This window comes from Salvia miltiorrhiza, chromosome 7, assembly GCF_028751815.1.
Source record: "Salvia miltiorrhiza cultivar Shanhuang (shh) chromosome 7, IMPLAD_Smil_shh, whole genome shotgun sequence".
Lineage (NCBI taxonomy): Eukaryota > Viridiplantae > Streptophyta > Magnoliopsida > Lamiales > Lamiaceae > Salvia > Salvia miltiorrhiza.
In genome coordinates this window covers 7,436,361-7,449,356 of record NC_080393.1, presented here as the reverse complement: position 1 = coordinate 7,449,356, position 12,996 = coordinate 7,436,361, and the positions used below count along the sequence as shown (strand labels likewise).

The 12,996-nt window shown below is 36.0% G+C and overlaps 4 protein-coding genes across 5 annotated transcripts in view; 2 read left to right on the top strand and 2 right to left on the bottom strand.

Annotated features, from left to right (window-relative positions):
* LOC130992114 (nucleolar complex-associated protein 2) overlaps positions 1–12,996 on the bottom strand; it is an 884,658-nt gene that overhangs the window by 43,853 nt on the left and 827,809 nt on the right. The gene's annotated exons all lie outside the window — the stretch shown is intronic.
* LOC130992168 (uncharacterized) lies at positions 139–2,436 on the top strand. Its single transcript, XM_057916709.1, has 9 exons — positions 139–295; positions 484–586; positions 1,147–1,183; positions 1,251–1,320; positions 1,398–1,502; positions 1,585–1,735; positions 1,805–1,887; positions 1,966–2,059; positions 2,130–2,436. The coding sequence occupies exons 1-9, from the start codon at positions 265–267 to the stop codon at positions 2,200–2,202; spliced, it is 747 nt and encodes a 248-aa protein (XP_057772692.1). The 5' UTR covers positions 139–264; the 3' UTR covers positions 2,203–2,436.
* LOC130992136 (uncharacterized) lies at positions 3,390–5,815 on the bottom strand. 2 transcript variants are annotated; one of them, XM_057916658.1, is made up of 2 exons: positions 5,691–5,815; positions 3,390–4,941 (listed from the first exon to the last, which is right to left on the bottom strand). In XM_057916658.1, the coding sequence occupies exon 2, from the start codon at positions 4,886–4,888 to the stop codon at positions 3,512–3,514; it is 1,377 nt and encodes a 458-aa protein (XP_057772641.1). In that variant the 5' UTR covers positions 4,889–4,941; positions 5,691–5,815; the 3' UTR covers positions 3,390–3,511. The 2 variants fall into 2 exon arrangements, with proteins under 2 accessions (XP_057772641.1, XP_057772643.1); XM_057916660.1 differs by having other exon boundaries at positions 3,390–4,934; positions 5,691–5,796.
* Positions 11,020–12,566, top strand: LOC130992193 (late embryogenesis abundant protein 29-like). Its single transcript, XM_057916742.1, has 3 exons — positions 11,020–11,155; positions 11,857–11,910; positions 12,018–12,566. Exons 1-3 carry the CDS (start codon positions 11,108–11,110, stop codon positions 12,279–12,281), a joined length of 366 nt encoding a protein of 121 aa, XP_057772725.1. The 5' UTR covers positions 11,020–11,107; the 3' UTR covers positions 12,282–12,566.

Genomic DNA, 12,996 nt, shown 5'->3' with positions numbered 1-12,996 from the left:
TGCTCTTTGCCGCTGAAAGATTGCCTTCATTTTGTCATTGTCCTAACCACTTCTTGGCATAGATACCTCCCACCCCACCCCCAACCCTACCCTACCCCCTCTATTTTCTGAGATTTTATGCAATGTGCAGCTGGTTCACACATACATTTTATATTTCATTTCCCACCACTATTTGAGTATATAAATAGGGGTGTTGTGGCTCATCTTCATTACATATCACAAGGGAATTCTTGAATTCTTGAGAACTTAAGTTTGATAGCCAAAATGAGCTTTTCAAATTCATCAATGAGCTCTGGTTAGTGCAAATTCTTTCCCCCTCTCTTACTCTCTCTCAAAGTTTCATCTCATGTTTGCATTTTGTTTAATCATCAAGCTGTTGATAATTGCTTTACAAACCTTGAAGTACTTGTAATGTTTCAATGAATTAGTACTTAACTAGTTATATACGCAAGTAAATGAGTCTAATTTGTTGAGAAAATTCAGGTAGAAGAACATTTGAATTTGGAGGTACATATGTGGTTAAGCCTAGAGGAAAGCATCAGGCCACAATAGTTTGGCTTCACGGCCTTGGTGACAATGGGTCCAGGTAAAAATCTACAAAACCTATTAATTATATTTGTCTAGCTAGTGTACTCGACACCTGTATACTTATTATCATTTTTGGATGGTAAAGATTAAAGAATAGACCACCTCATATTATACATAGAGGGAACAACATATTCTCATTTCTTTGTGCTGTCTTCATAGACATATGAGAGAAAAGGAAATCTTTTTCCATAATTTCTTGTCTGAAAATTGGAATATGCATTATCTAAAAGTGGCTGTGGGTGATGAGCAACACCTAAGGCTAGACAAAGTCCGCATGCATGCACCAACTCATCCAATCTTGTACACAAAAATACAGCCCTTAGAGGAGGCTAGAATTATAACCGAGTTCATACTTGTTTCATGCTCTCCTTCTTTAGTCTTGTATGATTATCTTGAATTATGATGCATGTGTTCTTCATCCAGGATAATCACAAATTAAAGCATTCTGAATTCTCTAACACAAACCAATTTCCTTGTATTGGTTGCTAGTAGTTTGATGATTTGATGTCATTAGGCCCTTATTTTAGTGCTCAATACATTGTGTCTTTGTTTTTGCAGCTGGTCACAGCTCTTGGAAAGCCTCCCTCTTCCAAATGTAAGTAAAGTTTGTAGCTTTTCTAAGGCTTCATGTTTGTTGCCAAACATTGTCCTTTTTGATGCAGATAAAATGGATATGCCCCACTGCTCCGACTCGCCCCGTTGCTATACTAGGTGGATTTCCTTGCACGGCATGTAAGTGCAAAAAAACAGATCAGTCTCTGCAACTTAATCTCAAAATCTAACACATATACATGATTTATGTGTGTCAGGGTTTGATATGGGAGAGCTGTCTGAAGAAAGTTCAGATGATTTTGAAGGCTTGGATGCCTCAGCAGCACACGTAGCGAACTTGCTCTCAACTGAGCATGCCGGCAGTAAGACTCTCACGATCCCTTCATTTCACAATCTAGTTGCAAAAATCTTGTAGATTTTGATGTGCATATATTAAATTTGCAGTAAAAGTTGGTGTTGGAGGGTTTAGCATGGGAGCTGCAACAGCCCTCTACTCTGCGACTTGCTTTGCTCGTGGGAAATACGAAAACGGCCGCGCTTACCCTATCACTTTGAGGGCTATTCTCGGCCTCAGTGGTTGGCTTCCCGGAGCCAGGTTTGGTTGAATCTTGTCTCCAAACAATTTGGTTGTGTTGCTAAAATCTTCACCATTTTGGCCTTGCAGGAGCATGACCACCAAGATTGATGGATCGGCCGACGCAGCTAGACGCGCTGAGTCTCTTCCCATCTTGCTATCTCACGGACTTTGTATGCCAATTTTTTATTAAAAAAAAGTTGCAAATCTTGAAAAAACAAAGTGGTTGTATTGATTTTTTGGAAGTGCAGGTGATGAAGTTGTTCCTTACAAACATGGCGAAAGATCCTACCAATCTCTTAGCATGTCCGGTTTTCGAAATCTGTCGTATAAGACATATGAAGGGTAATCCTAATCCTAATCCTAATCCTAATGATCTCAAGGGCTTTTTAGTCATTTTGGGTTGGTGTTGTAGGATCGGACACTACACGGTGCCTCGAGAGATGGAAGATGTTAGCAACTGGTTAAATACGGCGATGCGGTTTTAGCATTTACTCCACTCCCCTCGGCTTAACTCAGACTCATCCAAATACAAAAATAAAAGAATATTGTACTAGGATTTATGGCTTGCGGTCTAACCACGGCTTTACTTTTCATTGCATTTTATTTTAGTTTAGGTGTTTAGAGTAAATTTTAGTTTATGCAAGTGTTGTGTTTTTATTAGCTTTCATGGGAGATTGTCTGAGTACATGATAATATTAGTGAATTTATTGAAAATATTAGATATTGAGCCCAGGACCCCTCACAAAGAAGAGTCTTTGGGTGTTTCATCTTGACTACTAGAGCAACGCCTCATTGGTGATATTTATAAATTCAATCAATAATACTATTATTTTATATACGCAGTAGTGTGTGTCTATATGGGAAATTAAATGACCAAGAAGTATTTGAAATAAGCCAAAGCTGAAAATCGTCATTTTGGTCGATATTTTAGATTTGCCATTTATGATTTTATTATATCATGACTTGAACTACAAATTTTACACTATGCCACCTATAGTTGTCGTTGCTAGTGGAACAAGTCATTGGGGGCTCCCTACTGGCATATCGCGATTATTAATTTTTCTTTAATACTAATAATTTATGTCTTAAATTATTTTTTATTATATAATCTCCAAGAGAACAGGTAGAGAGTGAGCTATTAGTTGTAGGTATGGAATATTCTAGGCGCCGGTTAGATAATAAAGTAAAGAATGCACGTATAAAAAAATGCTTCTACTTCTAGATCACCATAAATCCTTCATACTACTATTTCTATTCGGCTATTCCTCATCTTTCTGAAACTTAGGTAAATATTTCACCGAAACGCTAAATGATGATGCATATCATAATTTTTTTTTATAATAAGATGCTTTCATAAACAGATAAAGATTTCCAATACATAGTAAATAAAAATAAGAAATACTCTTATTTCTGGATAATAACTTTGATTGGATCGTGCAAGCTTTAATTACTATCCAAAAAAGTTGAAGATGCTCAAGGACTAAAAACAAGCCACTCAAGCACCCATCCTTTTTGGTACTTCCTTTTCTTTTGTTTTCATCATCAGAAAATTCAAAATTCAAACAAAACATAGAGTTGGGCATCACGCAATGTGTGTGATACTCCCTCTCTCTCTCTAGCTGTGGGATTTGAAGGAGAAGTGCCCTGGAAATATCGAGCTTTGGAAATCACATCAACCAATCAAATGATAATGATCAACCACAAATGAAAAAAAAATACAAAGCTTACATAGTTAAAGAAAGGGGTAAATCCGAAAGGCCAAAAGAAAGCAACAAATACAAAAATATTACATTCTCAATCTCGTCGACCACCAGTTTCACTAGGCGGCTGTTGTCTTGATGAGCCACGAAAACTCCTTGTAAAATCCCTATTACCATGAAACCTCGATCTCGAATCACGCTGCTCCCTCTCCCTACTATAACTTGATCTCCTTCTTGAGTTTCCATGATCAATTTCTCTGTAATACCTTGATCTCGATCTTGAAGCATTTGAATTGTTCGACCTCGAATAGCTTGCCCTTGAACTCGCAGGATCGTCTGCCCTGCGATAGCTCGATCTATTACTTGAAATTGTTCCAACATTTTCTCTGTGATGGCCCGATCTCGACCTTGAATTTGACGAATCAGCTTCCCTTTGATAGCTTGATCTTGGCCTCGAAACATTTGCATCATCTTCACTATGATAAGTTGGTCCGGACCCTGAACTTGGTGCGACATTTCCCAAATGAACGTTCAATCTCAAACCAGATACGGTGGCCCACTGGGACCGATCGCCTCCGGCTCCGCTTCTTGAGTTGCCGGAATCCATCATGTCATCATCTTCACTTCTTGAGTTGCCGGAATCCAACATGTCATCATCCGGCGAAGAAAAGTATGGGCTGAAAAATGGCATCGAGAGACCACTTAACGTTGATAGATCGTCCTCAACGTCAGATATACCACTCGGGAAGTCGAACAAGCTTCCTCCACTCCAGAAATCGTCTCCCACCCACTCATCCAAGCTAAGCAGTCCGCTTCTTGCATTCCAGAAGTCATCTGCAACCAATGCATCCCAGTCAGTCCACGCATCTAAGTCATACTCTATATCTGACTGGTATACACGTGCATCCTCGATGTCCCTCTGTTGCTCCAGCGTTGTCCAGTACGCCTGCCGATTGGGACTGGCCTCTGATGGGCGTCCAGATGGGTGCTCGAGCCTAGCATGCTTCCTCAGCTCTGCATAGTTCCCACTGAAGCTACAAGTTTCTAAAGAACAACTTCTTGTCTTAGAATTCAAGAATTTTCTTGCAGGGTATAAGACATCCCACCCTGTGACCGTCCCTCGACAGAGGGGGCATACAAGCTCAGATGGTTGTTCTTCCAATAAAGCATGTAAATTTGCTGCTGCAGATGACGACTTCCGGTACTGATCAAAACAATTGGAGTGTCGATAGCTTGTGTCACAGATGAAAGGACGACAACCTTTCTCATGGGAAGAGCAGAGTAACAAGACAGCATTGTGGGGCTGCTCCATACAAATGGGGCATCGAACTTCATCCCATTCCTTTTCATCCCCGACATGAGGCAAAGAGCTTTTGCTACTCTTGCGATCTGAAATCTTCGAGCTGCAAGAATAAGGGGACACCATAGAACGGTCAAAAGATGAGGAATTCACCCTCCTATCTTTTGGCATTCTGAGAATTTAAAAACTACAAGATCTCTTCTTCTGCACGCCGAAACTGCTTCCTATCCAATTCCAAAGGTGTTAACGTCAGTCAATACTTTTTTATTAACGGAAAGCATGAAATATCACTACATACATATTTCTTAACCAATAGTCCAAATACCAATATGAAACTTATTTGATACTTTTTGACGTCAACATATGAAACGAGCTAATCTCCAGACAACCCTAAACACGGTAGAAATATTACCAAAAGCAGGTTAATTTATACCATCGAGATAACTCAAAAACTATGACGTAGTCTGGAAAATTACCATTAATTTATTGAAAGCTTCACTTTTTACAAAACAAAATCACCGAAGAAAGAAAAGGAAGATAATTAATCACCGAGATCCAACAAATTAAATCAGTTTTACCTTCAACAGAAGCAAACGCCACACGAACCGGATTAAAAGCTAATATGCCCCACTAAACATTCAAGCTTAAAAATTTCTCTCTCATCTCCCCGTACGAAACTCAAAATCTCAAAATTCACGCAAATCAAGAGCGGTAGACCGCAGACAATTCACGAGTTCTAACCACCTTTAATGTGAAAGTAATCAAACAATTATTACAAAATCATAAACAAGCTAGCAAATCAAGTATTTCAAGCATAAACCCTACGTGATTGCCCTCCAGAAACAATAACCCCACCAAAATTCTCGATTTTTTTTTTCCAAATCTCACAAAATTCACACAAATATTAAACGAAACAAATTGCACACAATTCCATCCGACGTAGAAGCGCGAAATATTAAGGAATTAAACGTACCCGGGCCCGATCCGGCGCTAATTCAGGTAGAATTACACAAGTGGAAGTCTCCAGAAGGGCTGAAGATTTCAGAACTGCAACAGCTGCTGGGTGAAAAACAAAAAATGTGTTCAGGTAGAAGAAGGGCCTTTTATAGCAAATGGTTGTTAGAAATTACTGGAATGCCCTTCTGTTTTTCCATTACGTGCTGAGGCCGTTGGGCTGATTTGATGGATTCTGGCGTGTCCTCATTCGTAATTTCAGTTAATTCTTTTATTTAGGTTTGCAGAAATAATTATAATCTACAAAAACTTTGGTAAGGGATGGTTTTGTATCACATGTCCTTATATCCAAATACAAATTCATATTTACTTACTTATTTATAATCTATATTATTATTCCGATGTATTTGGATCTTTGATATAAGAGTTGTCTGCTGCATCTAAACATGGTGTTCATAAGAGATTGCCCTATTCAAAGTCAATTTACACATTAATTTATTTTGTTAAAACCTACCCCATATCTATTTATAAAGAGCATTCGATTCGAGTGAAAATACATAGTAATATTTAATTTAATTATTGTTAATTACAAAGATGGATTGATTATTTAAGAGGAAACTTATAAAAAAATACTCCCTCCGTCCCAGCTTTTTGTATCCACTTTTAGTAGTATTTACAACTAAAATTGGATACAAAAAGCTGGGACGGAGGGAGTACTATTTTTTAAAAATGATATGTTTTTTAGCTCCTCTTTAAAAACAACTCTTTTGTATACCAAAATGAATTAAAAGAATAAAATACCCTTTACGGTTCCCACCACTTTAATTTTCGCGCAACATTACACGTGCCCACGATCATGATCACGATGGTGGACACGATCGTGCCCACGATGGTGGACACGATCGTGCCACGATCATGATCATGATCACGATGGTGGACACGATCGTGCCCACGATCATGATCACGATGGTGAACACGATCGTGCCCACCATCGTGTCCACGATGGGCACGATCATGATCACGATCGTGCCCACGAGCATGATCACGATCATGCCCACGATCATGATCACGATGGTGAACACGATCGTGCCCACCATCGTGCCTACGATGGGCACGATCGTGTCCATCACCATGGGCACGATGGTGTTCATCGTGTTCATGATGGTGGACACGATCATACCCATCGTACCCACGATGTACGTGGACACGATCGTTCGCACGTGTCATGTTGCGCGGAAATTAAAGTGGTGGGGACCGTAAAGGGTATTTTAGTCTTTTAATTCATTTTGGTATACAAAAGAGTTGTTTTTAAAGAGAGGCTAAAAAACATACTCCCTCCGTCCACGAAAAAGAGTCATGTTTCCCCTCTTTTTTTTGTCCACGAAAAAGAGTCATGTTTCACTTTTTTGACAACTTTACCTTTATTTTGTTTCACTATTTACTTTAGTTGCCATTGATGGGCCCACCACACATCAAATTTAAACACTAGTTATTCCTTAATTCACTTAGCTGTCTTAATTAATTGTCTTAATTAATTACCCCTTTAGACGTCTAAAATTAAAACCCTCCCTCCCCACATTATTTCTTAAAAAGCATGTGTATACCAATGAAAACTCTAATTCTCGAACTATCTCGCCGCCGTCTGCCTCTCACCCTAAGCCAGGGCTTTCGTCGCCGGCTCTTCGGGCACCACCACCGGTGCACCTCCCTTCTCTCACCTCTCGCCTCACGCCTTCTCTCTCTTCTCAGACTCTCACGCACCCTTGAACCCAGACGCCGCGCCGCCTTCATCTACCGCCTCACTCATCCCCTCGACCTCCACCTAGCGCCACCTCAACTCTTCGAGCTCATTCGGATCGAAACCCTTGAAGACCTCCTGCAATGGCGGCGCGATTCCCTGCCTCCACTGCCTCTGAGTTCAGCGTCGTCGTCCCCTCCACCTCCACCATAGCGCCATCGACCACCCCCTCGAGTTCCGGATTCTCTCTGGGTTTGGGATCTGACTAATTTTGGGTTTGTGAGAAATTTTAATTTTTGTTTTGTTAATTTGATTTTAGAAATTTTGAATTTCGATCTTGCTTGGAATTTGGTTGTGGAATTTATTTAGTGAATTTAGTTCTTGAATTTGTTGATTTTGGTCTTGAATTTCGTTCTTGGATATCTGAATTTGGTTCTTGAATTTGTTGATTTTAATGAATTTGTTCTTGAATTTGGTTCTTGAATTTGTTGATTTTAATGAATTTGTTCTTGAATTTTGTTCTGAAATATGTTGATTTTTGTTGAATTGTGGTTCTTAAATTTTCGTTGAATTTGGTTCTGGAATTTTGGTTTTAAATTATGAATTGTCATCAAAAGTTAATTGAGAATTAGGAACTTTAAAAGTTATATTAACACTACCCCTATAAATTTATTTCTCTCTCCACTTACACTTACTTTAACAACTTTCTTAAAACCCGTGCCGAGTCCCAAATGGGACTCTTTTTCATGAACGGAGGGAGTATCATTTTTAAAAAATGTTATTTAAAATCTTGAACCCCATTATTTAAACCTCCTCCAATTCATATACTAGTACAAAACTTCAAAAATATCCATAATAAATTTCTTTGTTTTAACTTTTTTCTTTTGGCATTCTACTGTTCTCTCTTTCTATAACTCCTGCGATTCGCCCTTCCTAATTTTCTCTACAAAGCTCTCTCTTTAGAAGACCACTTTCGCCGCCGAACAGGACCTCCGCCACCGCATCCTCCTCCGCCTGATTAATCTCGCGTCATTCTGTCGCGGCGTCTCCTCCTACGGCGGGGACGTGATTAATTTTCTTATCACTGCGGCAGTATTTGTAGTCTTGATCGAACAAATTGAAAATGGATTGATCATTTTAAAATATTTCTCCACGAATTAATGAGATCTATGAACTGATCGAGATTGGCTTCCTCAATGAAATCGATCAAACCAAATTCATTTGCATAATATTGGGGAAATGAGATCGATACGTTTTCCTCTTCAAACCTATCCAATTTTCTAAATTTTGTTGATTTTTTTTAATTTCTTAATCTGGGCAAATAACTTGAATTCTTTTCTTCTTTTTTTGAATCAAATAACTTGAATTCTTAGTGAAAGTTAAAAAAAAAATAGTATGAAATACTAATTAATAATAATACGCTCTCGTGTGTTTGCAGTTGAAGAAAAATGGATAAAAATGACAATTTTAGCATTATGTTACATTTTAATCATAATTATTCAATTTATCCTTTCTTATACTACAATCAATCGATTCTAATATAAAACTAAATAATTAATCCAATTTTACTTTATGTTATCGATCTAATTTATTTTCTCCATCAAACATGTCGTAATATTTAGATTTATTTGAATATGTGATACAAGCATTATTTGACATCTTGAACAGTTTGATAACTGTCCAATTAGAAGTTAACTTACACAGTATTTATATTTTTGGTATTAAATTGAAAATATAATATAATTATTATTCAGTTCAAATCATCTACCATATCATTGTTCCACTTTTTATTTGAAAAGTCTGCCCATTAGGACCATTACATTTCGTAGAATTCAGTCTATTTAATTTAACATTATTTTAAATAGATACTGTTATGGGTCGAGTAGGCCCAATAAAATAAGTCATTGTGGCGCCCAAACGAGTCCAAAAATTGTCCCCACGCGACAATAAAAATTACTCATAAAACTAAGTCAATAATCACATCATGACCGTAAAGGTCAAATTAGGAGATATTATAACTACAAAATAAAATAATTATAAGGTTCAATGAAATTTCTTTATAACTTATTATCATTTGTTATTTGAGGCGCCTTGAATTTAAAAGGACCTACCCATCTAAAATTTCGGTACAACCATAATTTCGGTCTGATTTACCCAATTAAGTTGGGTATATCAATATGTCTAATCAATTTTGTATTTTTACATGTGTACGCACAAAAAATATACTGGAAGGCATACTTGATAGGGCTAATCTACCTCATAATGTCCTCGACATAAGTAGTGATATGACTAGAAATATGTTGTTATAACCTAATCGATACAATATTAGTTTAATAAGGTTAATAGGTGTGTTTTTAATGAATAAAAAATATATTTCTTTCATCACTAAAAGTGTGGCACATTGAATCATGAGCTGAATCATATATATATGCAAATCAAACACTTAATTAAATTGGATTATCTTATCAATCATAAGTAATCACTGAAAATCAAAGGTCTCTTTTATGGATGTCGAATAAAATAAATGTATCACATTGTTAATGAGCGGATGAAGTATCAATTTATATATAATTCAAGTAAAAATGGTTTTCTTGAAATATTAAAACACAAAGTTATATTGGTCAAAAACAGTTTTAGCATGTCTAAGAACGAGTCTATTAGAAGATCAATTTAGTAAAAATATAATTTGAGAATAATTTAGTAATTTATTAATCTGAGACGTCAATGAAAATTCGTTTAATTTACTTTTTTGAAAGAGAGAGATAGAAGTCAAGGTGATTTTAGGCAGACATTAATAGTTGATTTTTTTCAATGAAAATCTGATGCATGCTAAATTGCTAACAAAGTCCAGTTGGAAAAATCAATTTTCTTTTCCAGGTCAATAAGGTTGGAGTTGTATATACTAGTCGTGCTTGGCAAACTATGATATTTATAAATTAACAATTTTATAAGATAAATTTGTGGCCGAATAATTTGGAATCTCACCTCATCAAGTCCACGAGGTCTGGTTTTATTTTATTTTTCTATATGAACATCATCCATATATTAAAAATTCATTTTTATACCCAACATGAATATAAAAATAAAAACATGACACTAAGTTCAATTAAAATAAAAAAATCGTCCGATCTCTACGAAAATCACCTAATTTTCCTTGGTTGGCGGTGAACCCACCATTGTAAGACAAAATTAAATTTTGTTTTCTTTTCCTTTTCTATGCTCTGTATTCTTACTTCTTTTTTAATAAAGTTAAATCATTACTTTATATAAGTAATATTATTATAATTTGGATAATTTCATCACACGATGACTCGGTTAAGTGCAGTTTATTGCTCATATATAAAATTGTTGATACGTAAGACTATAAGTAGAGTTTGTGCTAAATTCAAGTATAAAGATTTTCACAAATTTCCAGCTGTCATTGGAAAACACACGAACAAAAATAGAAGATTTCAACACGACAACATTCTCAAACAACAATTTCAACAAACACCAAAGAAACCGTTTTGAGACATTATTGCCCAAGTCTTACGCATCGCCACTCCATGTGTTAAGTAATGCACATAATTAGGCACAAATTAATAAGTAAAAAAATGATGTATTTTAAACTATAAATTCACCTGTAAATTGTAATAAAATTAGAGCTTTCTTTTTAATTCACTCTTAATTTCTCAAGGAATTCACAGAAACAAACAAAAATGGCCGGCCAAGGTCCCCACAACAACTCATTTTCAGGCCAAGCTCAGGTGTTTTCTTTGTAAATTTTTTTATTAAATTAATCTATTAACTCCTGTTTTTTTAGAGGATATGGTAAAACAAATACACGAATTTTGAAAAAAATTGCAATTTTCATCTGAACTTTCAATTAAGCCAAAAAATACATAAATTTATATTTTTGTTGCAATTTTCGCCTGAGTTTAATTTGACTTTCGACGAAATTAGAGTTTAGTTGGCAGTCGAAAGTTCACCTGATGTTGGTCTAACTTCTGATGATGAGGAGTATTTAGAAGCTCAGAAGTCTAAGAAAGGCAAAAGTTAGTTAATATATTTGACTTAATTTCGACTGTCAACTAAGCTCTAATTTCATTGAAAGTCAAACTTAGGTGAAAATTGCAATAAAAATATAAACTTATGTATTCTTTGCTTAATATGTATTCTTTGGCTTAATTGAAAGTTCATATGAAAATTACAATTTTTTTTTTAATTCGTGTATTTTTTAAGCCATAACCCCCTCCCCTTTTATTATGAACTAAATTTGAACTTGAGCCATTAAGTAATTATTCAGATGGTAAAAACTTTAATACTATTAAAAAAAAATAAAAGTGAGTTAATTAGGCTCAATAACATCTACTAAAGTTCATTAAAAAAGGTGAAGCTCAAAATCGAAGCTCGAGCTTAGCTCATTTATCGTACTAACACGAGCATTTGTATCATGGGTTCGTTCTAGATGACGAGAGATAGCTTACACGATCAAGGCGAGAGCCAAAATTTCCTTCAAGAGGTACAAATTCTTCTAATATTTCTTTTTACTTTAATACCAACTAATAAGAAAAGTCAATTAATTTATTTTCTTCTTTCTTTTTTTCATTTTTTGGATTAAAATAAAAGACCGGGTCACATGCTAAGAATATGGCGCAAGGCGCAGCTGATGTGGGCAAAGGAGCCGTGCTCGGGGCAGCTAGCCTTGCCCGTGGGGCAGCCACGGGCGTGGCGAATGTGGCCACGGGTGCAGCCGATGCTATAAAAAATACCTTCGGAGGTGCCGCCGACAGTCATCATTATAGCAATGCTAGCGTGGACAGCTCGGCTAATCCAAGTGCAAATCAATCCACTTATGCCAACAGGCCTAGCTATCCACACAACCCCAACTAATTAAAGCATCTAAGTACCATCATTTAGATGCAATTTTTTTAATTTAGTTTAAAATAAGTCTTTGGTGCATCATTTGATTTTGATTATCGGATGGTGCATTTATCGAAGGTGGTTTGAACCATCTTTCGTGGGAATGGCTAGTGATGTATTTATTTGAAAAATAAGTAGTGTATTTGATTTATTTAATTTGTAGGATGTCGAGTTATTTGGTATTGTTCCCCTCATTCTATTTCTGTAATCATTTTAAATATTATTATCCTCAAAGCATCAGCTGATTTTCTCGAATTGTGGCTTCTAACGATAGAGTAGTCTTTGTTATTAAAAAAGTTGTTATAGAGTCGTTTGGATATCTATTATAGAATAATGCTCTATTGGTATCTAAACATAATCAAATCACCTCCTATAAAAAGATGCATTCTACAAATCAGCCTAAAATAATGATGACATGAAAAAGAAAAGGTTAAAAAACAGAATCAAAGGATGAAAATCCTATAATTTGTACATGGCTTAGAAGTCAGAAGATACTTCATTTGTAGTTCAACTCATCGAAAAAAATATATATATCAAAAAATTAAAGGAAAATAATGGTTACCACCGTCTCGTATAGAAATTGTTTGATACTATTTGTCCCGTCTTCGTCTTGCATAGAAATAATACTACTTATGGATGATTTAAAAAAGTATTGTTACTGGATTATAACTGTGAGATGCATAAG

What these genes read in the sequence shown, in the direction of transcription:
- LOC130992168 (XM_057916709.1), top strand. Translation starts at nt 265, where the DNA reads ATGAGCTTTTCAAATTCATCAATGAGCTCTG. An exon ending in AAAGCCTCCCTCTTCCAAAT is followed by an intron (nt 1,184 to 1,250) that starts GTAAGTAAAGTT and finishes TTTTTGATGCAG; the next exon opens with ATAAAATGGATATGCCCCAC. An exon ending in TGGATTTCCTTGCACGGCAT is followed by an intron (nt 1,321 to 1,397) that starts GTAAGTGCAAAA and finishes TATGTGTGTCAG; the next exon opens with GGTTTGATATGGGAGAGCTG.
- LOC130992136 (XM_057916658.1), bottom strand. Translation starts at nt 4,888, where the DNA reads ATGCCAAAAGATAGGAGGGTGAATTCCTCATCTTTTGACCGTTCTATG.
- LOC130992193 (XM_057916742.1), top strand. Translation starts at nt 11,108, where the DNA reads ATGGCCGGCCAAGGTCCCCACAACAACTCATTTTCAGGCCAAGCTCAG. An exon ending in CATTTTCAGGCCAAGCTCAG is followed by an intron (nt 11,156 to 11,856) that starts GTGTTTTCTTTG and finishes GGTTCGTTCTAG; the next exon opens with ATGACGAGAGATAGCTTACA. An exon ending in GCCAAAATTTCCTTCAAGAG is followed by an intron (nt 11,911 to 12,017) that starts GTACAAATTCTT and finishes TTAAAATAAAAG; the next exon opens with ACCGGGTCACATGCTAAGAA.